The sequence below is a fragment of the Salvelinus sp. IW2-2015 genome, unplaced genomic scaffold (assembly GCF_002910315.2).
Source record: "Salvelinus sp. IW2-2015 unplaced genomic scaffold, ASM291031v2 Un_scaffold998, whole genome shotgun sequence".
In the NCBI taxonomy this organism is placed as follows: Eukaryota; Metazoa; Chordata; class Actinopteri; order Salmoniformes; family Salmonidae; genus Salvelinus; species Salvelinus sp. IW2-2015.
In genome coordinates, this window is record NW_019942680.1 from 328497 (window position 1) to 355625 (window position 27129).

A 27129-nucleotide genomic window follows, 5' to 3' on the forward strand; every position below is an offset into this window, starting at 1 on the left:
GAGATTTTTGTAGTTCGTTCCAGTCATTGGCAGCAGAGAACTGGAAGGAGAGGCGGCCAAAGGAGGAATTGGTTTTGGGGGTGACCAGAGAGACATACCTGCTGGAGCGCGTGCTACAGGTAGGTGCTGCTATGGTGACCAGCGAGCTGAGATAAGGGGGGACTTKACCTAGCAGGGTCTTGTCAATSACCTGGAGCCAGTGGGTTTGGCGACAAGTATGAAGCGAGGGCCAGCCAACGAGAGCGTACAGGTCGCAGTGGTGGGTAGTATATGGGGCTTTGGTGACAGAGCGGATGGCACTGTGATAGACTGCATCTAACTTGTTGAGTAGAGTGTTGGAGGCTATTTTGTAAATGACATCGCCGAAGTCGAGGATCGGTAGGATGGTCAGTTTTACGAGGGTATGTTTGGCAGCATGAGGGAAGGATGCTTTGTTGTGAAATAGGAAGCCGATTCTAGATTTAATTTTGGATTAGAGATGCTTAATGTGAGTCTGGAAGGAGAGTTTACAGTCTAACCAGACACCTAGCTATTTGTAGTTGTCCACATATTCTAAGTCAGAACTGTCCAGAGTAGTGATGCTGGACGGGCGGGCAGGTGCAGGCAGTGATCGGTTGAATAGCATGCATTTAGTTTTACTAGTATTTAAGAGCAGTTGGAGGCCACGGAAGGAGAGTTGTATGGCATTGAAGCTCGTCTGGAGGGTTGTTAACACAGCCAGAAGTATACAGAATGGTGGCGTCTGCGTAGAGGTGGATCAGAGACTCACCAGCAGCAAGAGCGACATCAATGATGTTTACAGAGACGAGAGTCGGCCCAAGAATTGAACCCTGTGGCACCCCCATAGAGACTGCCAGAGGCCCGGACAACAGGCCTCCGATTTGACACACTGAACTCTATCAGAGAAGTAGTTGGTGAACCAGGCGAGGCAATCATTTGAGAAACCAAGGCTATCGAGTGTGCCGATGAGGATGTGGTGATTGACAGAGTCGAAAGCCTTGGCCAGGTCAATGAATACGGCTGTATTCATCTGAAACAACTTGATAGGTGACAGGCTGTAAGTAATTGGGTGAATGCACTGAGGTATATCTCAGCTCTGTTAAAAGTACATTCAGGAAAAACTNTTCAGAACATCAGCTGACTGGATTTGGGAGAAGGAGAAATGGGGAAGGTTTGGGCGAGTTGCTGTGGGGGGTGCAGTGCTGTTGACCGGGGTAGGTGTATCCAGGTAGAAAGCTTGGCCAGCCGTAGAAAAATGCTTATTGAAGTTCTCAATTATAGTGGATTTATCGGTGGTAACACTTTCCTGTCCTCAGTGCAGTGGGCAGCTGGGATGAGGTGTTCTTATTCTCCATGGACTTTACAGTGTCCCAGACCTTTTTTGAGTTTGTTGTAGGAAGCAAATTTCTGCTTGAAAAAGCTAGCCTTGGCTTTTCTAACTGCCTGTGTATATTGGTTTCTAACTTCCCTGAAAAGTTGTTAAAGTGACTATGCCTAGATTATAAACAGAGAGTAGCAGCAGCGTAAATAGAGGGGTCTGGGTAGCCCATCTACACTGATTTGAAGTAGATTTAACAAGTGACATCAATAATGGATCATAACTTTCACCTGGTCAGTCTGTCATGAAAAGAGAAGGTGTTCCTAATGTTTTTCATGCTCAGTGTATGTTAATGTCATTATTTAGCAAGTTACAACACACCTACAGTATAGTTGGGCCCTGTCCTGTCCAGAAGAAACCATACCCCCGCCTCCCTAGGCACTTGTGTAGATCTGAAACAACTTGATAGGTGACAGGCTGTAAGTAATTGGGTGAATGCACTGAGGTATATCTCAGCTCTGTTAAAAGTACATTCAGGAAAAACTTTTATTGATCATAGAGATTCAGGAAAACAGGTTAACATGCCTAACCAACATTAGACAACTACACTGAAAACCATTAAAATGCCTAAATAAGTAGCCCTAAATCAAATCAATGATGAGACTAGTCAGATTAACCAATAAAGGTATTTCACTTCAGAGAAAATACCTTATTTACATAACTATTCAAACAAACCCTTTGCTATGAGTCTTGAAATTGAGCTCAGGTGCATCCTGTTTCCATTGATCATCCTTAAGATGTTTCTACAACTTGATTGGAGTCCACCTATGGTAAATTCAATTGATTGGACATGATTTGGAAAGGCACACACCTGTCTATGTAAGGTCCCACAGTTGGCAGTTCATGTCAGAGCAAAAATCAAGCAATGAGGCTGAAGGAATCGTCCATATAGCTCCGCGACAGGTTTGTGTCGATTCACAGATCTGGGAAGGGTACCAAAACATTTCTGCAGCATTGAAGGTCCCCAAGAACACAGTGGCCTCCATCATTCTTAAATTGAGAATGAGCGGCCAGCTCTCTTCCTAGAGCTGGCCGCCCAGCCAAACTGAGCAATCGGGGGAGAAGGGCCTTGGTCAGGGGGAGCAGAGCTGACACAGCTCCAGAGTTCCTCTGTGGAGATGGGAGAACCTTCCAGAAGGACAACAATCTCTGCAGCACTCCACCAATCAAGCCGTTATGGTAGAGTGGCCAGACAGAAGCCACTCCTCAGTAAAAGGCACATGACAGCCCACTTGGAGTTTGCCAAAAGGCACCTAAATGACTCTCAGACCATGAGAAAAAGGATTCTCTGGTCTGATGAAACCAAGATTCAACTCTTTGGCCTGAATGCCAAGCGTCACGTCTGGAGGAAACCTGGCACCTCCCTACTATGAAGCATGGTGGTGGCAGCATCATGCTGTGGGGATGTTTTTTAGCGTCAGGGACTGGGAGATTAGTCCGGATTGAGTGAAAGATGAATGGAGCAAAGTACAGCGAAATCCCTTGATGAAAACCTGATCCAGACCTCAGACTTGGTCGTTGTCAACAGGACAACGACCCCAAGCACACGGCCAAGACAACGCAGGAGTGGCTTCTGAACAAATACAGGTGTGCCAAGCTTGTAGCGTCATACCCAAGAAGACTCAGATGTAATTGCTGCCTAAGGTGCTTCAACAAATTACTGAGTAAGGGGTCTGAATACTTATGTAAATTTGATATATATTTATTTTGTTTTAATACATTTACAAAATGTCTAAACCTTTTTTTGCTTTGTTATTTTGGGTCGATTGAGGGGGGGGGGGGAATTATCAATTTTAGAATAAGGCTAACATAACAATGTGGAAAACTTAACTTTTTTATTAAATAGGCTATATCATACCTAGTGATCCAATGCATGCTTGAATTATATAATTATAGTAAAATTATAATACCACATCACTTTCCCACTTCCTCTTTTTCAGCAGCAATATCAAGCTTATGAATGCTCTTTTCAAATATGCCTTCCCTATGTTGTATGTAGAAACCCATGTCTGCCATTGATTCTCTCGCAGAGAAGGATGAGCCGTTCTCACCTGTGAGCAGCTACAGGTCCGATGACCTCAGTGGCGGGAACCCCCGGCTCACCGGTCTGGTAGGCTCAGAGCTCAGGCAGCAGCAGCAGGAGGAGGAGGCACTGCGGAGAAAGCTCAAGTACTTCTTCATGAGCCCCTGTGACAAGTACCACGCCAAAGGCCGCAAGCCCTTTAAACTGGTCCTGCAGCTGCTCAAGATCCTCATTGTCACTGTACAGGTGGGCCTTTACTGAACTGAAGAATTGGTATTCATGATGGGGCTTCTATTGATTTTCATTGTTTTAACCTTTAATCCCCTGTCACTCCCTTCTCTAGTTAGTCCTGTTTGGCTTGAGTAACCAGATGGTGGTGACATTCAAGGAAGAGAACACAGCATCCTTCAAACACCTTTTCCTTAAAGACTACCGGGATGGCTCTTCAATGGCAATCCACACACAGAGTGAACTCTATAGCCATATTTATTATGCTGTAGATCAGGTACTAGTATCTCAGTACGGAACACTAAACAGAGACTGGCAGATGAGTGACTTCTCAACCCTCTCATTTTGTTCTATGTAATGCCTTGTGTTATTAAATTATATTTTGTCTTCCTTGTCTGTCTATATGATGTCATGCTATTAGTATAACTGTATGTTACCTATTCCATTCATCATCCTTTCTATTTTCTTTTCCTCAGTACCTGGCTCTACCACAGACATCAGTGGGGCGGTATGCATATGTGTGGGGTGAGGGTGTGAATGGGAGTGCCCTCTCACTGTGCCAGCGGTACTACAAGAGGGGCATCATCGACCCCATCAACGACACCTTTGACATCGACCCCGAAGTGATCACCGGTACCCTAGCGGCATTATCCTTTTTTCTGTTCAATAAGTTGTCTATCAAATTCCCCCTCCATGTATTTCACATCAGTCTGTCGGTCTTGTTTTTTTTAATCCACCGCCAGTTGTCTTTGGCCCATTAGGAAGTAACTGTTAGTGAGTCAAAGCTCCACATATGTCAAGAGTTGCCCTCTAACCGTGCCCTACTTTCAGTGCTGAGAATAGATCCTGTCCATAAAAGCATTAACCATATAAGTGCTATTTCCACTAATATCAGCAAAATAATAGAGAGCTGGCCAAATGGACGTCTTCTATTCGATTCACCTGCTGATTTCACAAAGATAGTTCATTGGCACAGTTTTTTTTTAATGTCTTTTGGCAACGGATAAAAGCATTAACCATATAAGTGCTATTTCCACTAATATCAGCAAAATAATAGAGAGCTGGCCAAATGGACGTCTTCTATTCGATTCACCTGCTGATTTCACAAAGATAGTTCATTGGCACAGTTTTTTTTTAATGTCTTTTGGCAACGGACCATTGTTTGAAATGTTATCAAAGCGGTTGAGTCAAGGTTGGCAACTGAACAGAAGTAGTTAAGATAAACTTGTATTTCAAAATGTTGAAGTTGTGAAAGTATTTTCCATTGGCTTTGGAAAAAAAGTGAATAACAGAATACTTGCACGTGTCAAATGTTCACTGAGTGTACAAAGTATTAGGAAGACCTGCTCTTTCCATGATGTAGACTGACCAGGGGAATCCAGGTGAAGCTATGTTCCCTTATTGTAGATGAAGGGGAGGAGACATGGATTGTGTATGTGTGCCATTCAGAGGGTGAATGGGCAAGACAAAAGATTTAAGTGCCTTTGAACGGGGTATGGTAGTAGGTGCCAAGTGCACCGGTTTGTGTCAAGAACTGMAAAGCTGCTGGGATTTTCATGCTCAACAGTTTCCCGTGTGTATCAAGAATGGTCCACCCAAAGGACATCCAGCCAACGTGACACAACTGGGGGGAGGGTGCAACACAATATTAGGAAGGTGTTCCTAATGTTTGGAATACTCTATGTAGATGCTTCTGGAAATAAATCTTCTCAACTTGCTTTTATGCCATCCTTCGGTCTTTTTCAGATTGCATTGGTGTGGACCCACTACCAGACCCCCCTCCTCCTGATTACAGTGACTACAAGAACTTCACTCTCCAGTTTCACAAGTGAGACACACAATGGTCTCCCTTGCTCCCCCTCCCCTTTTATTCTTGCATGCAATTCGTCATGGGGTTTTGAATCCCATTTTTGTAATTTTGTCAGTCCTTATGTTAATATTGCTTATGGTAATGCTTATATAACTCGAGTCGTTTCAACATTACATATCAACATGGAACATTACTGGGTAACATCACTTCTCTATTGAGATTACATGCATGCATTCCTCTTACTGGATCTTGTCTCTCGTCTTCTTCTGCTTGGTCTCCAGGCTGATCAATGTGACCATTCAGTTCCAGCTGAAGGCCATCAACATCCAGACCATCATCAACAATGAGATCCCTGACTGCTACACCTTTGCTATTATGGTGAGATTACCTACCAATTTCCCCTGAACAGCCCAGTTTCCCCTATATGCATTTAAATTGTGGCCGCCACAAAWGTTTTAAAATGTTTTTTGTGTAAACTTCAGCGACTAAATACAGATATAATGTATGTAGAAAATATAGGATGGCGCAATATATTTAAAAATAASATCATATTTGAGAACTAACAATCACCAAAAAGAAACTAGGTAGTCATGGCATGTGGCCCCCACTGATTTTGTTATAATTTGAGTCACTCCGATGGCATAAGAACACGGCGTAAACCATGGCGAAATGTGTAGAAGTGCAGGAAATTAGCTTTAAAACAGCAAAATTGTCTCCGCGGCCAAGAGGTGGGCCTCTAAAACCGTGKCATTGGCCATGCCCACTAGCACGCCACACCCCTTCGCCCAACTTTGCCACCGCAGCTGAAAAAATTCATAAGGGAAACACTGCAGCTCCATACAGCCCACTGTATCTTAGACAGCTGTTATAAAGCCAGGGTTTGTGTTGTAGCTGAGTTTAGTGTGTGTATTGTGGCTGCTGTCAGGTTGTCCTGGATAACAAGGCTCACAGCGGCAGAGTGAAGATCAGCCTGCTCAACCATGCCTCCATCAAGAAGTGCAAAGACCCCAACGTGTGGGGACATGGTGAGAGAGCGAGGATGGGGGGGGGGTACTGCTTGAGATTGATTCACTTCTTTCCTTCTGTTCCTTACTAGCTGTTTGTCTCTTCCTTCCCTTCACTCCCTGACTTAATTAATTCAAACAACCCTCCTTCCTCCTATAGCGGAGAACTATGCACGGGARGCTTTTGACGTGCTGGTGGCCATAGTGTGTCTGCTGTCCCTGCTGCTGTGTGGTCGTTCCATCCTCAGAGGAGTCATCCTACAACATGTAAGCCCAAGGCTGAGCCCCAAAAGTCTAAAATGTTGTTACATTGTAATTTATATGAACAAAAATATAAATGCAACAATTTTAAAATATTTTACTTATAGTTCATAGAAGGAAATCAGTCTATTTAAATTCATTAGGCCCTAATCTATGGATTTCACAAAACTAACAAACAAATGATAGTCTCACTAAGCGCAAACCATATGGGATGGCGTATCGCTGCAGAATGCTGTGGAGCCATGCTGGTTAAGTGTGCCTTGAATTCTAAATAAATCACAGACAGTGTCACCAGCAAAGCATCCCCACACCGCTTCCTCCATGCTTCACGGTTGGAACCACACATGCGGAGATCATCCGTTCACCTACTCTGCGTCTCACAAAGACACGGCGGTTGGAACCAAAAATCTCAAATTTGTACTCATCAGATCAAAGGACAGATTTCCACCGGTCTAATGTCCATTGCTTGTTTCTTGGCCCAAGCAAGTCGCTTCTTCTTATTCATGTCCTTCAGTAGTGGTTTCTTCGCAGCAATTCGACCATGAAGGTCTGATTTCATGGAGTCTACACTGAACAGTTGATGTTGAGATGTCTGTTACTTGACCTATGTGAAGCATTTATTTGGGCTGCAATTTTTAAGGTGCAGTTAACTGCAGAGGAATTTATCCTCTGCAGCAGAGGTAACTGGTTCTTCTTTTCCTTTGGCGGTACTCATGAGAGCCAGTTTCATCATAGCGCTTGATGGTTTTTGCGACTGCACTTGAAGAAACGTTTAAAGTTCTTGAAATTTTCCGCATTGACTGACCTTCATGTCTTAAGTAATGATAGACTGTTTCTCTTTGCTTATTTGATCTGTTCTTGCCATAATATGGACTTGGTCTTTTACCAAATAGGGCTATCTTCTGTATACCACCCTACCTTGTCACCACATAACTGATTGGCTCAACCGCAATAAGAAGGTTAAGAAATTCCACAAATTAACTTTTAACAATGCTGTGCCGGGTGGAGATTTATAACAGTACATGGCCAAGATGTTCAAACGTTCATAGATGACCAGCAGGATCAAATAATAATAATCACAGTGGTTGTAGAGGTTGTAACAGGTCAGCACCTCCGGAGTAAATGTCAGTTGGCTTTTCATAGCTGATCATTCTGAGTTAGAGACAGCAGGTGTGGTAGAGCGAGAATCGAAAACAGCAGGTCCGAGACAAGATAGCACGTCAGGTGAACAGGTCAGGGTTCCTTAACCGCAGGCAGAACAGTTGAAACTGGAGCAGCAGCACGACCAGGTGGACTGGGGACAGCAAGGCCATATCAGGCGACACCTAGTTTGGGAACCGCTGGTTTATTCTGTTCATTTGTCTGTCCCGTCTCTCTGTGTGTTTCTGACAGGAGTATGTCCAGTTCTTCAGACACAGACTGAATCACAGTGTGTGCTGGGCAGACAGGTTGGAGTTCATTAACGGCTGGTTCATCCTGCTCATCATCAGTGACCTGCTCACCATCACCGGCAGCTTCATCAAGATTGGCATAGAGTCCAAGGTAATACAGAACAATGCATTGCTTTTAGTTTCATATCTTTCCAGGCCTGCGCCAGTCCCCCCACCATTAGAATTAGACAGAGCAAATAATATAATTATTAATACAAATAATTGAATTGACTCTGTCCTTCAGAACATGTCGTTGTATGATGTGTGTGGGATTCTGCTCGGTACCTCCACTCTGCTGGTGTGGGTGGGAGTCCTCCGCTACCTCAGTTTCTTCCAGAAGTACAATGTGAGTGACATAATCAGTCACACAAAAATGCACACATTGACATTTAAGTTGAATGGCTTTCTGAGGAGGTTTTGTGTCACTTCCCACCTCTTTTTTTTMTTTTTCCATGTGTAAATTAGTCTTACGTTTTCTCTCTTCCTCATTCTCAGATCCTGATTGTGACGCTGCGGGCTGCCTTCCCTAATGTAATCCGCTTCTGCCTCTGTGTAGCTGCCATATACCTGGGTTATTGCTTCTGTGGCTGGATCGTGCTGGGTCCTTACCATACCAAGGTATTTGGGCATGGACAGGACGCACACACGTATTTGTGTATTTTTATTATTCATAAAAAAATCCCAAATTGCTGAAACTGTGAAAAATAAATGTGTTCTAATACACCAACTCATCCTCTCTGTCCCCGCAGTTCCGCTCTCTGTCCATGGTGTCAGAGTGCCTGTTTTCTCTGATCAACGGAGACGATATGTTTGTGACGTTTGCTGAGATGCAGAAGAGTGGCACGCTGGTGTGGGTGTTCAGCCAGGTCTACCTCTACACCTTCATCTCCCTCTTCATCTACATGGTGCTCTCTCTCTTCATTGCTCTCATCACCGGAGCCTACGATGCCATCATGGTACTGTGGGAGGGGAGGGATGAAGGATGAGGGGAGTGATAGAAGGGGAGGATGAGGGATGGCGGGTGGAATGAGTGAATGGAGAAATGCAGGACAGATGATTTAGTGACATTAAAATAAAAGATGAAGTGTTGATGAGTGCCATATGGAAAAAAAGGGTGCAATGGACAGGAAGTAGGATGGAAGAGGATTCTTTACAATAGTTTTTATCGAAGCACTCTGTCTCTCTACAGGCCCAAACCCAGGAGCCGATGCACATCACAGACCTGCATGCTTTCATAGCAGAGTGTACTGATACACCTTGCTCTGGAAAGTTCCGTGGCCCAGAGGCATCCTCCTGTTCATTCTTCTGCTGCTGTGACTGAAGAGAGAGTGAGTATGTTTGTGTGTCATTCAGGGTTTGATGTTTTTGTCTTTGAAGTAATCTCAATTCCATTGACATAGATTGGTTATTTCTCCATTTCAGATCCACCAGTGGGAGGATGTCTTCTTGGTGATCGGACCAACACTGTCCTATGTAGGATGTGGCACGTCGGTGCATTTAAATTCAGACGGGTACAGTACAACGTACATGTTACTAACTGCTGTAGATCGCACATTAATATTTAATAGGCCAGTTCATTGGGTTTTTATAGCTAACAAGTTACATTCATATGGCTAGCACGTTCTGCTAGCTAATTCATGACTGTAATACAGCAATATAGCTAGCTGTCCTTTCAGAGAGGAAACTGATTTTGCACAACATACTGTATATCTGAATATGTTTTACTAAATAGGAGTTTTATTTATGGTGCAGTTTTGATTTATATTGTTGATAAGCCTTTGTTGAATTGGGACTGCATGACCCTATGACTGAGGGACGGCAATGGTTTAATTATGCTTTACTGTGCCTGGGGGCCCTGAACATTATGATTGTCCTCTGAATCATGTTTGACAGAGACACACACTAACAGACAGGCTGAAACATGCACACCATTATGTACTGTATTTTTAGTGAAGGCTACTCACTCTTTGGTCCTTTGTTCCCTTCTCCTCCTCTGGATGATATGACTACATGTTCAAGGACAGGACCTGCAGCCATAGTTAGTCATCAATATGTATGAAGCCTTTGGTGTAAAGAGACAGGTGACTCTGACCTGAACACCAATGCACTGCAAGACCGCAATAGTGGGTTTTATAGTGCACTGTACAGACTCCATTTTGCTGAAGAAAAGACACATTTTTATTTTTAACAATGCTAAATGTTTTAACCACCCTTATTAATTATTTTGTTGGATGACTGTTGCACCTGACTGAAATACAAGGCCAGTAAAGGATTATTTTATGAGATATATCTGACATTGTTATATTGAATTCAGTGTTAATTTATTCAATCTCTCTCCGGGCAAATTAATTCTGCAAACCAGTATGTGGTCCAAATCATGATTCACTGAAAGGAAAGGGACTGAATTATCATATTTTATGTTTTATTTGAAAAACCTTTTTAAGTGATAATGTAATTTCATTGTATGAAATGTTATGAAAGCTTATAGTGATGTTCATTAGGAGAAAAAAGGACTCATTGCACAAGATTCGTAAGCGATCAAAAGGAAGGGAAGAGTTGTCAGTATAGGACAAATAGAGAAATCATTGATGTGTACCCAGAATGGGCTGTTTCTGGTGAAGGTGCTTTTCCATGACATGTTTTCAAAAGTGATTTATTCAAGTATGTGTTGATGACCAGAATTATTATTATTTTTTCCTTCCCATTCTTTGAATGTTTTTACTTAGTACATTTATCTTGCTTGAGATTATCAGGTACGCATATACGATGAGCCGTGAGGACAGAACTTGAAGCGGTGCTAAATGTCTCATGGCATGCAGCACAGTGGAGTAGCAGATTACTTGTAAGGATTGTTGTWGTAGTAGTGTATTTCTTAACTACATATGTTTTATACTCTGCTAACGTGATAATTTCTGATGTTTTACTTTTTGTTTTAAAAATGTTATGGTTGATTAGACTGATACTAATAATTTTAGTATGGCCAAATTGCTCAACATCAAAATTTTGGATGAGAATCTCACTTGTACATATTGATTTACTTTTTTTTATTTTTTAAGCTGTTTTTTCATTACATTGCATTTCTGTGCCACCTCTCTGGCTAATGCCAGTAAACCACCTCCAATTAAAACTATTGAAAGCGTACTGCTTATTTCTACCAAGCAGAGTCCTAATTTCTGGTGATGTGGTCCATGTTGTCGCTTTTCTGCTCTCTCTCGTCAAGAACATTTTACATTTAGTCCTCTTCATGGTCAATGAGGCAGAACAACCATTTCCTTTTGTCAGTTATGTCGGTTGAGTGCTCAACCTGTTATGAACTTTTAAAGGGTAATGTAACAAACTTGCTTGAAGACAGTTTTCTATGTATATGGATTCATGGTGAATTGTACTTGATCAGATCATCATTGCTTCTCATCTTCATGCCAGGGCCTGCCCAGTACAGTGCCCCTGTGACTGTGGTGGTATGATAGCACCACTAGAGGGAGAAAGGAGCCTCTTGTCTGACTCTACATAACCTCTACCAGCCAGCAAGTCAAAGAAAATCAATAGCTGTCTGAGGCCATAGAGAAAACAGGAACAAAGGGGATGAGAGGTAAATGGTTTAAAGTACCTTGTTAAGGGGCCAAAATTTACCACACGCCAGTACACTTGCACATCGCAAAAACAAAAGATAAGTGAAAGGAGAACATGGCTGACGTGAGTAGATAAATGCACATAATTGAAAAAGTACACATGTCAAGATGGGGAGGGAAGATCAGTGCAGAGATCTGCACAGTCAGTGCTCTTAATGTAGCTTCGTCTGAGTGGTATAGAGGAGAGGGGCCCCTGTCCGATTCCCTTAGTAGCTGCATGCATTATTAACGGCAGGATGCAGCCAGAAAGGGCTGGGAAGCACTTCCACTAACCCATCAACCAGAAACAGGTCTGCCTGGACTTCATCAGGTTTCAGGGTAACAAATCCAATTAAACAGAAAGTTCTCTAAAGCTAGCCACATGAGACACGAGGCCCCCTCTATTTTAGTGTGTGAAACTAGGTGATAACATGAGTTGTGGATTTTACTTGGCTGTGTGCATAATGCAGTTGTATGATACAGCAATCTTTGTTTATCTGAAATGTTCTATCATGACATTTTGTTTTAACAAACGTTAATGTGGCAGTGAGATTAGGTTATAATTGACTAGTAAGTATATAGTCAGTGGTGTATGTGTTACACGTTCTTCATGTGTGTTAGTATGCMGCATGTTAATGTAATGCTGTGTTGGCACGTTCTGTTCTCCTGGGAACCCATGCTCACACAGAACAGAAGCAGGTGCACTGCTGGCGTGTGCTAACTTGTGAACATGGTATTCAGAGGCATGTAATGATGAACAGGCTACCATGTACTGTGTGCTGTGTTGTAATGTTTACGTCCTAGATATTCTAAGTCCATTTCTCGACCAGAAACACGTGTCTGTGAATGTCCTTTGAGGATATAGACTGYCTGAAAAGATGGGTGTCTCCCTTCTCTTTGCACAATACCTGCTTCCTCCTTTGTGTGATTTGACTGATATGAGAACAGCCTGTGTACAGCACTCAAGCTTGTGTGTGTGTCACTCTGCTCGCAGGTGTTAGTGTGTATTCCTTGTTAAAGTTAGCGCAACAACATCCAGAGGCTTGGCTTTGTTTGACTGACTGACTGCGCCAGTTATTTTGTACTGCGTTGCCCCAGCTGGGCTGCTGGCCAAGGGGAAACAACAATGAGATAAATAACAGGGGGACTAGGTGGCGAGTACACTGCCCTGCCCCTTCCTGTCTCCACTGCAGCGCACCACAGCCTGTGTGGAAAAAAAACTTCCTCTCTTTGTTGTGCCTGTTTCACCAAGCCAATACGTCCATCTCTGGCAGGMCGAACCTAGTATAGGACCCCCAAACTCCCACCCTCTTTTCCTTGCCTTTCTCTGTTTTTCCTCTCCCTCTCTTTACTGTGTGTGATAGTTCTTGTGTGTGTGTGGGGGTACCTCTGTTTTAGTGTGTTTGCTATGTTTCTACGTCTCTGCTTCCCTCACAATACATTTCCTTCACTACATTTCTACTGTCTGCTTTGGTCTGTTTGACGTGTGTGTGTTTATTGAAAGTCATGTTAGTCAAGGCCGTGTAACTAATTGTGTAGGTGTGGGCCAGAGGGTTTACCTTTGCTGATAATTTTGAGAGAGAGAAGTGCGAGGAGCTGTTGGGGTTATTGCATGATAGAATACCAAACAAGCCATATCAACAAAGGCGTAGCAGCACTAGGCTACTTTACATTGCCTAGTGACAGTGTAACCATAACACAACCACACAGGTCAGCGCACCATTGAGCAACTGTTCACCGAGGTAAACATCCTGGGGAAATGAAGTCTGTGTGTGTGTTATGATGAATTCCATAGGGTGAGAGCTGAAGGGGACACAATGTGAAGCACAATGCTGCCTAGTCAGTGCAGACCCTGGCACAAAAGCCTGGCTCATGTAGACAGCTCTGGCTTCACTGGGAGAGCTGAACAGCAGCAGTGCAGACGGACAGGCAGCATGCCCACCGAGACTGTCTCAGAAGTCTGGTGTGAAGACAGGAGCGGCATACACAGACAAAGCCTATGAAAAAAACGCCCACAATCAGTAGAGGGAGACAATTGTGTCTGGGGGAAAAACACTGTACAGACAGCGGCAGCTCTTTCAACCTTCCTCTGTTTCTATTCCCTCTTCATCTTGTTTCTGCCTCCTTTGATTCCACCATGTCTCTGACTCTGTTACAATCTGACATAAAATTGTGTCTTTATGCACTGGTGATTCTCCTGACAGCCTCTTTGACAGGTCAAACATGTTTGGTCTCGTCAGTGTGGGGGCTTGTCTACAACCGATTCAATATCTTGTCCTTACAATTAAGAATGTGCCACTGCAATAAACCTAGTGTTATCAATATCTCTGTGAAGATGTTTATGGATATGATTATATTACCTGATTCTTTAACTTTGAAACATTTTAGCAAGAGTGGTAATCAATATTCATTATGTATGTGCAGCAGGACATTTTTAGTCCTTGTAGAACTAATAAAGATGTTTGTTTCATTACCATATTAGAATAATATGGTAGTACCTAAATGGCAGTAGACCTGTAGAAAATCTAAATATGACAGACTATGCTGTGGTACCCTTTGTGGCTGAAATCTCAGCATCCAGTGGTCCAGAACCAATGGAGAATTCTAACATGCCACCATTGTGTGGAGAGAATGCACCGTTGAAAAGAAACTGCAGGAGGTGTGTGCAGGATGAGCGTGGAGTCGGGCATGGAGGGAGGGGACGCGGGAAAACTGGTAGAGGGATACGGGAAGGGGGAGACAACCGGTGCAACTTGGGAAGGATGGGAAGAAAGAAAGTAGGGTGACTTGAGAGATGACATCATTCCTCATTTGAATAAATCCCAGCCGGGGTAGTGATTGGTCGTGAGATGGAGAAAGTCGAGTTACTTGGCTATTCATCCCTTTCAATTTCACCCCCGCGCGCAATGCCGTGGTAAAACCCTCTCCGCCTGTCCATCCGTCCCGGCCAGTAGAGAGTGTGTGCGTGGACTGCAAATCGTTTTTCTTTCTTTGGAAGGGACGTGCATCACTTCTGGAAACGGCAGTCGACAGAAGTTTATTGGTAATCTGGCTGCTATACTTTGGCCTGTTTCTCATCTTGTTMGGTTTCATTTTCTAATTTGTTACACTTTGTATTCTGAAAGGATTCGGAGGATATTGTCAAACACTGGGCATAGCTGGATATCAAGCTATAGCTAGCTACACTGCGTTGGTAAGTCTAGAGACTGGTTGAGCGTTAGCATGCTAACTAGCTGTGCAACTAAACTTAAATCACAAAATATAAAATGCAAGTTACGATGTGATGCTTTAACAAATGTGTTTCGTCTCCTAAAATATTAGATATTTAGTGTTTGGTAGTKCGTCTGGGTAGAATGGGTGAAAAATCATATAGATAGTGGGTGAATGTCTTTGTCGACATTGCGAGTGCAATTCACGAATTCCTATTGGAAACGCAGGTTAGCGTTTTTCGTCATGAATCTTGTTCTGGAGGCAGGTCTGCAGAGTGGTCACTAGCTGGCACAACCACAGTCATAACATCTGATTTTAAACCTAACCTTAACCACGCTGCTAACCCTAATGCCTAACTTTAATTTGAGACCAAAGCACGTTTTTTTTGTTTTCGTGATTGTTTAAAATAAGGCCAATTTTGACTTTGTAGCTGGTTCATCTAGCGGAAATCGCCCAGTTATGCCTCGAGGGCAAGATTCATGACATGAACGTCAACTTGAATTGGAAACCGCGCCATACAAATAAGCGTTGTTGAAATGCTAGTTAACTAAATAGGCTACTTGCTAACTGAACTATCCACGCGAGTCTGTTGGGTCGCACAAGAACGAGTATAGGAGCAAGGGAATCGTTGCATTTTCCTTCTGCCAGTGAGTGGCTCACGCGGCTCGCCATAGAGGATGTCTAGATTCTGAATTCGATTGCAATTGGGAGGGGGGGTGATGGGGCGGTGGCAGCCCTGTGTGGTGGCTGAAATTGATCACCAGCTATTTAGCTAACCGACGAATGAACTGGCTTAAATAACAGCCTTCCTTTTGTGAAGGGATCGGTGTGTAATCATTTGGATTATTTGCCGTTTCAAAAGCAATTCGACGTATTCACTTCATTATATTTACTTTAGTTCTCTCAGGCTCTTCATCCTTCATGACTGACGCCTATTGTTCTGTGCGGCCAAGTGCTCTCTAGTGAGAACGGCTTCGTTCTTTGCCCCCAGGTGATATGTTGGGTAATTTAGGCTATTTCTGTTAGTCTTTTGCATTAATCAGCGAACATGGCATAGGGTACTTTTTGTAGGATGGCGTAAGTGCTATACTTTATTAGGTTGAGAGGTCTTTGAAGGCTCACCCAATTCTCAGGATTATTAGAACGTGAGTCATRACAAGTACTGTACTCTCAATTCAATAAAACACTTTGTTCAAACTGTATCATATAGGCTAACATTGTGGCTTCAGGCAATGAACTCGGAGCTATTTTTTGCTTGTGTTAATGTTATGCAACTAGACGACACTCTTCTCTCCAAAATAACAAGGGTGAATAACGTTAGTCTCCAAAACCCTCAACGTGCAGGTACCATATACAGTTACAACTAATCGTTATAGATGGCCCACAGGCCTAACCTCTGCCCCTGATGTTCGGTTGACAATGAGCGATATAGGGTGGGGTAGTGGGCATGGGTAGGTAAATATTCTGCAATGATCTGCCATGAGATATTGATGCCACTCGGGAATAAATTGCATCCCAGGGTGATTAATGTGAGCACTTTTCGGGCATGGCCTTGTCTGGCTTAGAGAGGCTCCAACATGTTAGTCAACCCTCTGGTGCATTAATGAGCGATGGCTGACTCACAAAGCAAGCAAGTGAATGAGGCAGAGGGATAGAGACACGCTCAGACATGGGACTAATGCATTCATGTGAAATTAAATAAAGATCCTGTTTTATCATTTTACATTTAAAAAAAAATCTGTCATATCTAATGATAAGACAGATTTTGTGTTAAATATCCGTTATCTTGTTTTAGCAAAAGTGTTCGTTTTGTACTTTCAACTAATGTGCCAGCATTGTGACATTTGGTACCAAATTCCCCTTGCCCACCTCACTTTTACAATAGGCTGAATATGGATTCCTCCTCCACTCATATGTCTCCGATGGCATTTTGGTTATTACATTGTCTGTCACGCCTATTTTAAGTCTCTCCTATAATGCCATGCACATGTTTTAGTAAGCCTGCTGAAACAGTCGGCCAAAGGAGGGCTTAGATGTCTACGATCAGAAGAGATGCAATTCCATGTGGAATTCATACCGTAGCATTCTGGGGTGATTTTATGACCGACAGTTCTCTTTGCTCTGCCCTTCCTCTGACCTATGCCATGGGCTGTCGGGGAGATCGCCTACAGTAATTTGTGCCTTGGCTTGCCCTCAGGCGTAGTAGGCTTAATAGGTTGATTCAGTGACGTCCCTAACTGTAAATATTCAAATTGGTGTGTCCTCTGCCTGCCCTGGACTGGTCTCCTACTCACCAGATCCCTCTCAGGCTGAACCAAGGGCCAGGGTTCCGGTCTGGAAGCATGCTTTCGACTGCACCTACCTTGCGTCGGTACTGCAGTTTAACTGATGTCCGGCCCAGAAAGACAATTCCCATAGACGGCCCCATATAGAAGTCAGATTAAACCGGATGCATCTTGGACGCTGTCGCGAGTGCTTTTATTGATCAGTGGGCTGAACAGTTCAGCCTGAACTGTATGACCTTTGGCACTTTGTCACCATCGCTTATGAATAAAGTCAGCTGGCAACTGGCCTGCAGTCGTGAGATTATTTTAWCCACAGACTTGGGACTGTAGTAGTGGATTCTGTAGTGCCACTCCATTGTTTGCAATGGTCGTCACAATAATTCTCCAACGGACATTGGTCCAGCCAAGATAGCTGCCTCAGTGGTATCACAGTTGTCAGTCCTGACAGTTGCTGCGCAGTTTTGAGGGTATATATGCCAGCAGCTGCCGTAATTAATTTTCTGTGTTGAGGCTCTGAATTCTTCCAGTGGGACGCTGGATAATGGACATGGTTCAGAGCCCTGTTGCTATGCCTACCTCACCACTTTCAGAATTTTGCCTGGATTGCTGTGGTCGCTGCAGGGCTGCGATTATGGCATCACGTCTACTCAACATGGAAATTATCTTTAATACTGTCAGAAACTAAAGGCTTGCTGGTTTCTAGAAGGGATGCATGATAGAAGGGATGCATGATATATAGGTAAACTTATCAGAATCGGCCGATATTAGCTGAAAGTGCCAACATCGGTATCGGCCCGATGTCTAGTTTAACGATGTCTAGTTTAACGGCTATGTGCAAAATCGATGTCCAAGCTGACATGCATACGCCACATAAAATTTTGCGCTACATTTGCAACACAGCATTCCTAACCTAGCCCACAATGTATGCTGTGTGGATCGAGCAGTCATTTGAAAGAGTAAACTCAAAGGCCAAATCCATTAACACCAGGATAATGGAATTCATTGCCCATGACAATCAACCGTTCTCTGTCGTGGGTGATGTTGGCTTTCGTCGACTGGTCGAGCACCGGTACACACTACCAAGTGCGCTATTTTTCAGATGTTGCCCTATTGGAGTTACACAGTAAAAGCGTCACTGGTATTAGCTTCACGACATACTATGGAACGCCATTTGGGTCTTTGCGTGTCAAAAAAAGATGCAGGTCAAATAACACAGTTCTATTATAGAATGTTGCGTGTTCTGAATTTGCACGTGCAAGCCAAGTGCCACCACTACTATCAGTAGCACTGTCAAAGCTGAACAAGAAAGTATACCGACCATGAAAAATGTATTTACAATACCGCGTTGGTAATAAAGCATTATTTGTTAGACCGCAACTTCTGGGGTAGCTAGCTTTGGCTTGGTACCTAGCACCAATACAACCAGCTTGAAAACAATGACCATTAGAAACTGCAGTCATTTTCATTGTTCTTAGCAAGGATTTAGGAATCCTTGTAAGTATTAGCTAGGTAGCCACTTGTTGGTCGCATATTGAACTTCAGTTCATGAAAATAAATAGCTAGCCAGCTACTTAACGTTAGCTTTGGGCAACAGGGTTATAAACGGCCTGCTAGCTTCATCTGGCTAGTGAGGCTAGACCGGACCGGGTTATGTGTTGTGAAGATAGCCACAATATGGATTAGGCACAATAGTGGCATTTGCGGGTTGCCTTCAAAATAAAAGTGCCTATTTTAAAAGTGATGCATGAGTTACAATTGGTGGAATCATGCCATATTTAGACGACATAATGTTAAACAAGGTTGGAATGTGAATCAATGAAATAGGTTATCAGTCTACTCGGTGACACCCACAGAACACAACTGTGAAGAGTTTACGCAAATGTTAGCATTGTATCTCTTATCGCGGGACTGTGAGAAATCACCTCCCCAGTCAGCCTATTGTGTGTATTGACATTCATGTTGCACTGTACAGCTTTACCTAAGGATTGGGGATCAATGGAATGGGGTATCAGTCTACTCAACACCCAAGATACTTTTTCCCAAAGTCGTCCTCAGAGTTATCAGACTCAAACATCCACACAGTATTGTTTTTCCACAGAAATAGTGTTTAATACACATAGGTTGACAATGAATGTGGCTCAATTCAGTTTTTTCAGAGTCCCACAATAAGAGCTATGACGCTAATATTCTCTGGGTGTCACTGGGTAGGCTGATACCTGTGGATTGTGAATCAATGACATGGGGTAAGGCTGTACAGTGAAATAAGTATGCTCCCAATGCAATTCTAAAGTATAATGCATCCAGTGTGATTTCAACAGATTTGTCAAATTAACGTTGTCTTTTGTTGAACTTATATAACATTCCAAACTCATTTAGCATGATCTATTCAATAATGGCATAATTCTACTATTTGTATTCATTTGCATCACTGTCAATGACACTTTTATTTTGACGGCTAACGCAAAGTTTACTATTGTGGCTAGTCCTTATTGTGGCTAGCTTCACATAGATATGTCGGACCCCCATTAATCAAATAAGAACTGTCTTATAAATTAGGGTTATTTTAGATGATGACATCTAGCTATATAGTTAGCTAGCTAACTATAGCTACTGAAACATTGTCGTTTTGCTATGTTTTTGGGGAAGAACATGTTTGCATCCATGAGTTAGCTAGCTTTTTTTAATGCCAGCACTGTACGTGTGCGAGACAACTTTACCAGCATCGTAGCATACGTATCGATGAATCGTTGTGACATATGAAATACGAGAGATGTTGTAATAATTACAACAACAAAAAATATTCACACGTTAATTTATGTGACGTGCAGTCATATTTAGGTCCTGATTGGTCAACAAGCTTATTTGACACGTCAAATAGTGTTATTTGACATATCTTTTTTGACACGCAAAGACCTAAACGGCGTTCCATAGGAATCCTGGTTGACAATGAATAACGAAACAGCACAGCAAGTTAGTGAAAGAAATAGGTTTTGATTATGTTTTACTGGTAATCGGGACTTACGTAAATGCCAACAAAATAACTTTTTGGTGTGTGTGTAACCTTTTATTTAACTAGGAAAGTCYGTTAAGAACACTTTATTATTTACAATGACGGCCTACCCCGTCCAAACCCGGACGATGCTGGGCCAATTGTGCGCCGCCCTATGGGACTCCCAATCACGACCAGATGCGATACAGCCTGGATTTGAACCAGGGACTGTAGTGACGCCTCTTGCACCGAGATGCAGTGCCTTCAGACCGCTGTGTGTGTTAACTATTTAACTGTACTAGAATGCTTAAAAGKCCACAGAAATGTTTAGTATCGTTTTCTTTTGTCAAGGAAAATATTGGATATCGGTCAGAAATGTCATCGGTGCATCACTAGTTTCTAGTGATTGAGCATCATTCTGCCACCTGTAGCTGATATAGTGCATTTGGAAACTATTCAGACCCCTTGACTTTTTCCACTTTTCTTTTACATTACAGCCTTATTCTAATATGGATTAAATCTTTATTTCCCCCCTCAATTTACACACAATACCCCATAATGACAAAGCAAAAACAGGTTTATAGAAATGTTTGCTAATCTATTAAATATCACATATACATTAGTATTTAGACCCTTTACTCAGTACTTTGTTGAAKCACCTTTGGCAGCAATTACAGCCTTGAGTCTTCTTGCGTATGACGCTACAAACTTGGCACACCTGTATTTGGGTAGTTTCTCCCATTTCTTCTCTGCAGATCCTCTGCAGATCCTCTCAAGCTCTCAGGTTGGACAGCTATTTTCAGGTGTCTCCAGAAATGTTCAATCTCGTTCAAGGCTGTGTGCTTAGGGTTGTTGTCCTGTTGGAAGGTGAACCTTCGCCCCAGTCTGAGGTCCTGAGAGCTCTGTAGCATGTATTCATCAAGGATCTCTCTGTACTTTGCTCCATCTTTCCCTCGATACTGACAAGTCTCCCAGTCCCTGCCGCTGAGAAACATCCCCACAGCATGCTGCTGCCACCACCATGCTTCACCATAGGGATGGTCCCAGGTTTCCTCCAGATGTGACGCTTGGTGTTCAGGCCAAAGAGTTCAATCTTGGTTTCATCAGTCCAGAGAATCCTGTTTCACTGGTCTGAGTGTCCTTTAGGTGCCTTCTGGCAAACTCCAAGCGGGCTGTCGTGCCTTTTACTGAGGAGTGGCTTCTGTCTGGCCACTCTACCATAACAGCGTGATTGGTGGAGTGCTGCAGAAATGGGAGAACCTTCCAGAAGCGCAACCATCTCCACAGAGTAACTCTGGAACTCTGTCAGAGCGACCATTGGGTTCTTCCTGACCAAGGCCCTTCTCTCCCTATTGCTCAGTYTGGTGGTTCCAAACTTTTTCTATTTAAGAATGATTGAGGCCACTGTTCTTGGACCTTCAATGCTTCAGACATTTTCTGGTACCCTCCCGCAGATCTGTGTCTCGACAGAATCCTGTCTCGGACCTCAACGGACAATTCCTCCGGTTTTTGCTCTGACCTTATATAGACAGGTGTGCCTTTCCAAATCATGTCCAATCAATTACAGAAGTCAGAAGTTTACATACACTTAGGTTGGAGTCATTAACTCATTTTCCAACCACTCCACACATTTCTTGTTAACAAACTATAATTTTGGCAAGTCTGTTAGGATATCTACTTTGTGCATGACAAAAGTAAATGCCCAATGCATTCAGCATTATGTCAGTGCTGTGGCAGCCTGTCTACACCATGGGCCAGTCTGGCATGACATGCATGCCAAAAGTTCCCGATGACAGAATTATGGCTACATTTATGAGAGTTGACAGGGGGGAGATTTGTCAGATGTTTTGAGTCATTTGAAATGCTATTGTTCTGTAATTTCTATTTAAGAAGCCTTTTGACCCAAGCCCTAAATGCCATGTCAATTTCTGGGTAAAGGCTAGGTACAGTTTTATGTGGTGTTAGCCCAGCTGTTATTTTGTTGAAAAGCCCTGGTTAGCCCTGGTGGTGTTGACAACCTGCGAGGGATCAGATTCCATCTGGAACGTGCCTGCTCTGCTTCAAACAGGAGGACATAATCCTCTTATGGCCAGAGTCAGTTCCAGTAGTGAGTGGCTGCTAGAGAGCCGAACCCTCAAGGGTATGTTTTGCTGTCCCGTCCAGATGCCTGCCTTGTTCCTCTCCATCCTATCTGGTGTCATCGATCCAACCCACCAGCTGGCTCTATCTGGCCTAATGTCATTTACCCCCTGAGTGGAGTCTGTCAGTGGGCACACTGCCCATTATGGAGAAGGACCTGCTCTTCAAGTTACACATTACCCTCTCCTTCAGTCCCTCCACACCAGCCTCACTGGTGGGTAACCCCCAGGCAAGGGACCCCATTAGTGGAACAGGTCCCTGTCTGCCTCTCTAATGCACTGACACTTCTCACCATCTGAGTAGCCCACATCCTCACTTTCTCCCCCACGATCAATATCGGCATGGTCAAGATCACACCCACCCCGCTGTTCCTCTCAGCGGTCTACTGTAGCTAGACCGTGTACTGTTGGGACCTTGTTTGTTGTCGGCTCCATCTCTCCATTGTTGTGATGGAGCCAGGTCTTTTTGTTTTGGTTTCTGGGACACACTAGGCCTCTGTCCTGGGCGCTCTCTGTCTCTGTGGGTAGTCGGGGCCGGCGCTGGAGGACAGTCGGCCTGATCGTACAGGATTAGCAAATCTCTTTGTCCAGGGTTAACAAGCTCTGTCATGTGTTAATCTCCCTGTCCCCGGGGGGCCGAGTCTCCTGAGGCTGGGAGATGGGTGACACACGCTGGTAAAGTGGGGGTAGTGTGTGTTTGGGGCCAGCATAATCACTTGATGGGTCTGGGAGTAAAGGCATGTGATGTAGATAGTACCCTTCTCTCACTTGAAGTCTCTACCCGTCGTGCCATGGCGGTACAGACTCTAAATCTGCTTTTGGCTCCTACTAAACTTCTTTAGAGCACAGGGATTACAGTCTGTCACATCACATGGTTCTGTGATTCAGGTGTCTGTCACACGATGTTGCCTTGACTGACACAGGCAGCAGACCAGTGAACAAGAGAAAAGCATATTCCTGAACTGAGTTTACTGTGTCCAATGTCTGTTGCCAAGACCATTGAGTTGTCAATGGAAATCATAAGGTTGAAACCATGCTGCATTGTAGGCTATAGCCCAGGAGACCGAGCAGAAAGCAGCTGATTTGGATCCTGTCTGGAGAGTTAAGTGTCCATAGCCTCATTTGTCGGGCATGTCCTGACGTCACCGTCCGAGAAGGGCCTCACAATCCCTTCTCGTCTCCCTCCTACTCCGTGTCCAGGGAAGGAATTCCGTGGAGAGGAGTAAACTTTGTTTGGAGCGGTTTGTTTGTGTGTGGGGCAGGGGCGGCTTCCTGACCTTTGGCCGGGCCTGTTTGKGAATGTGCGAGCCGCGWTTAGTRTCAGGGTGATGAAGGCAGCACACTGACTCAGCTGGGACGGTGTCATGCGTCTTTTGTGTTCCCCTTTCTTAGCTGGGCAGCGCACAGCAACAATCAGGCTCTTGGGTTCTGTTTAGATAGCTGCCCCAAGGCTACAGAAGTGTATAATGGTTTCTATTAAAGCAGAGAGAGCGACGGTACCATGCAGGGAAAGCTTCCTGCTAATTGAGTGGAGAGATGAACTGGTGTGTACGGTAGTCACTGAAAGGGACTATGATGATGAGTATGGTGTWATGTAATGCTTTTATGATGATGATGATGCTCATGAGGTCTCTTGAAGCCTTGGAAAGCATGTGTTTTTGGATGTGATCTATTGTAAGTTCCTGAATGACATTTAATCACACTTGCAGATTTGTCATTTTCCACAATGTATTAATTGTACTTTGAAATGAATGATGATATTAGTCATCCACAGCAGCTGTTCAGGGTTTAGTGCCAAGATTTCCCTCTGAGATCATACATGATGGAGCGTATTAATGGGGGGAAATTTTAGCTTTTGGAGGCGGTGCTGTTAGTTTCTGTTTTAGGTCTTCTCAGTAGCGCCCTCTAGCACTTCTCTGTTTCCCTTCTCTTCTTTTGTATCAGAACCGTCTGCACCAACCCCAAATGAAGTGTTTGCCATGGGTCTAACCTTTTATTCTTTGTGTATTCTTGTCTGTGTAAGACTGGTAGTACCACCCATTCTGGTTTCAGCTGCCACAGTCTCAATTCCCCAGACTTGCTTGTAGACTCAATGCTGCATCATTCAACAAAATGTTTCATGTGTTCTGATCCTCAACGCACCATGTCTGGTGTGTATGCCTGTCCTCCCTCAGAGGAATAGTGGAATGCTGCAGGGTTTCTGTTTTAGAGTTTACCTCTGGCCCTATGCCAGCGCGTGGTGCCTCAAACATTAATGTTCACTGTAACATATTGGAATGTTCAKTTCAAATCKTTTAACTGAAATGAACATGTTTGCTTCGAACAGAAACCTTGTGGAACTTACCTCAGCAGTGTTGAATAAGAGCAGTGGTTTCTAGATGACGACGCCACACAGTCTCAACATTAAACTGAGANGTGTTGAATAAGAGCAGTGGTTTCTAGATGACGACGCCACACAGTCTCAACATTAAACTGAGAGATGTACCGTCAACACAGGCACCAGGGCGTCTTAACACTGGCCGAGGAGTAAAGACACCGGATCCCAGGGTTTGCAGCATGTGGTGATGAATGTGTGTTTCTGGTTTCAGAGGCCGTTAAACTGGCCTCTTCAAACCAGACTCCCRACCGTTAACTCTTGAATCCTCTCTCTGGTGCCACGGTTATCAGTTCTATCGTTAGGCATTAAGGGAAGGTTACGGGAGTGTTAGGAAAAGCACACTAAACTGATCTCCTGTTCGCTTGCCCCGGCTTCCTTCTGCTACAATCCTCCCATTGAAGGCTATTTACAGCTGACCCTGGGGGACATGCAGGCACAGAGAATGTATGTACACACAGCAGTGTACTAGGGTGGCGGTTGCCATTGCTAGCTATTCATAAGGGCCGTTGACCGCTGTGATTTTCAGTAGCCAGGCTCTTGTTCCTGGCAAAGGGAGGCCCTGATTAGACTTGCACACACAGGCCACCAGGAGAGATGACATTAAGTTAGCATTTAGCCCACCCACTCCTGCTGGGGACATTAATTGGGAATTGAACATGTATCATTTACGCCRATAGGTTTTTGTTGATCGTTTTATCAAACAAATTGACCTAATGCCCCAAAACACAGCCATACACACGCAAAGGCTTGTATAGGTGTACACACTGAGACTCTGCACAGTTTTTTAAAAGGAGGTCAAAGTGACGATTACCATTAGAATATGCTCATGACCTGATTATCGTCCGTGATTGGGAGTCCCATAGAGCGGTGCACAATTGGCCCAGCGTCATCCGGGTTTGGCCGGTGTAGGCTGTCATTGTAAATAAGAATTTGTCCTTAACTGACTTGCCTAGTTAAATAAAAGATCTGAGGACTCCTCAAACGCTTGTGTGTCTAGACAATCAGAAAAGCTGGGATCTCCCAGTGCCTAGACCACATATGTCAGAGTCAAGGCCCGCGGCCACATCCGGCCCGCGAGAAGGTTTTTTACGGCCCCTGGGATGATCTTGATTTATTATTAGAACCGCCCCGCAGACCGCAGCAAGCCGGCAGCCCGCAGATCTTTTACACGCACCAATACTACATTTCCACAATGCAACGGTGACGCACCGAGCAGTAGGCTGCTTCATTTCAATATTTATTGGCACAGCAGTCGTCAGCATCAGTAAAATTAACTTTCAGATACCCATCAAAAATGGCAAAACGGAAGGTGGACACTGAGACCGGGGGTTTCAAACAAGGTGGGAGTCGGAGTATAATGTTCACGGAGGTAGCTGGAAAACCTGTGTGTCTTCTGTGTGGAGAAAGTGTGGCGGTACTGAAAGAGTATAATCTGAGACGACATTATGAAACGAAACACGCGGACAAAAAAAAGAATATGGACATGGAACAAAGGCTACAAAAGGCAGAGGAATTAAAACGAGGCCTCAAATCTCGACAGGCTCTGTTCAAAAAAGCCAAATCACAAGGCCAGGCTGCTGTCAAGGCCAGTTTTATTTTGGCAGAGAGATCGCTAAATCAGCCCGGCCATTTACGGAGGGGGATTTCATCAAAAACTGCATGATTAAAGTTTGTGACGAAGTTTGCCCAGAAAAAAGGCAACTCTTTTTAAATGTGAGTCTGAGCAGACACCATTGCCGAGAGAGTAGACCAGTTGTCCATCAATCTAAAAGAGCAGCTTGTGAAAAAGGGAAAAGATTTCATTGCATATTCCTTGGCTGTGGATGAGAGCACCGACATTTCTGACATTGCCCAGTTGTCAATTTTCATCCGCGGAGTGGACTCCAGCCTAAGCGTGACAGAGGAGTTTTTGGCTTTACGTCCTATGCATGGCACAACTACGGGGCATGATTTGTAGAAGAGGTGTCAAGATGTGTAAATGAGATGGAGCTGCCTTGGGAAAAACTCGTGGGTTTGACAACCGACGGAGCACCTGCGATGTGTGGACACAGGAGCGGACTGGTGGCGAAGATACGGGAAAAGATGCAAGAGGAAAACGCGACAGGTGAGCTGACAGCTTATCATTGTATCATACACCAGGAGCGTTGTGCGGAAGCCTTGAAAATGGAGCATGTAATGAGCATCATCACGCGCACAGTTAACTTTATCAGAGCCAAAGGTTTGAATCACCGCCAGTTCAAGGCATTTCTGACGGAGTTAGAAACGGAGCATGGTGATTTGCCTTATCACACAGAGGTGCGATGGCTAAGCCAGGGAAAGGTGCTTCAAAGATGTTTCGAGCTTCGTGAGGAGATTTGTCTGTTCTTGGACAGCAAAGGGAAAGACCAA

The 27129-nt window shown here is 44.0% G+C and overlaps 2 protein-coding genes across 9 annotated transcripts in view; both read left to right on the plus strand.

Moving 5' to 3' along the window:
- Positions 1-11292, plus strand: part of LOC112069395 (mucolipin-1) — a 21029-nt gene extending 9737 nt beyond the window's left edge. Inside the window, exons 2-15 of one of the 2 annotated variants that reach the window (XR_002893728.2) lie at positions 3409-3647; positions 3745-3906; positions 4106-4262; positions 5376-5457; positions 5721-5817; positions 6365-6464; positions 6604-6710; positions 8097-8246; positions 8379-8480; positions 8630-8752; positions 8884-9090; positions 9324-9462; positions 9557-9645; positions 10159-11292. Coding sequence is in view for 1 of the 2 variants with exons in the window: in XM_024136724.2 (XP_023992492.1) it covers positions 3409-3647; positions 3745-3906; positions 4106-4262; positions 5376-5457; positions 5721-5817; positions 6365-6464; positions 6604-6710; positions 8097-8246; positions 8379-8480; positions 8630-8752; positions 8884-9090; positions 9324-9455 (1658 nt within the window). In the remaining variant the exon portion in view is untranslated. Of the gene's footprint in view, positions 1-3408; positions 3648-3744; positions 3907-4105; positions 4263-5375; positions 5458-5720; positions 5818-6364; positions 6465-6603; positions 6711-8096; positions 8247-8378; positions 8481-8629; positions 8753-8883; positions 9091-9323; positions 9463-9556 lie in introns of both variants that reach the window. The other variant, XM_024136724.2, reaches the window with a different exon arrangement.
- Positions 11293-14502: 3210 nt separating this feature from the next.
- Positions 14503-27129, plus strand: part of prr36b (proline rich 36b) — a 39285-nt gene continuing 26658 nt past the window's right edge. For 2 of the 7 annotated variants that reach the window (XM_024136728.2, XM_024136729.2), the window contains exons 1-2: positions 14506-14785; positions 14868-14935. The gene's annotated coding sequence lies outside the window, so the exon portion shown is untranslated. Of the gene's footprint in view, positions 14936-27129 lie in introns of all 7 variants that reach the window. The other 5 variants (XM_024136726.2, XM_024136727.2, XM_024136730.2 and 2 more) reach the window with 3 other exon arrangements.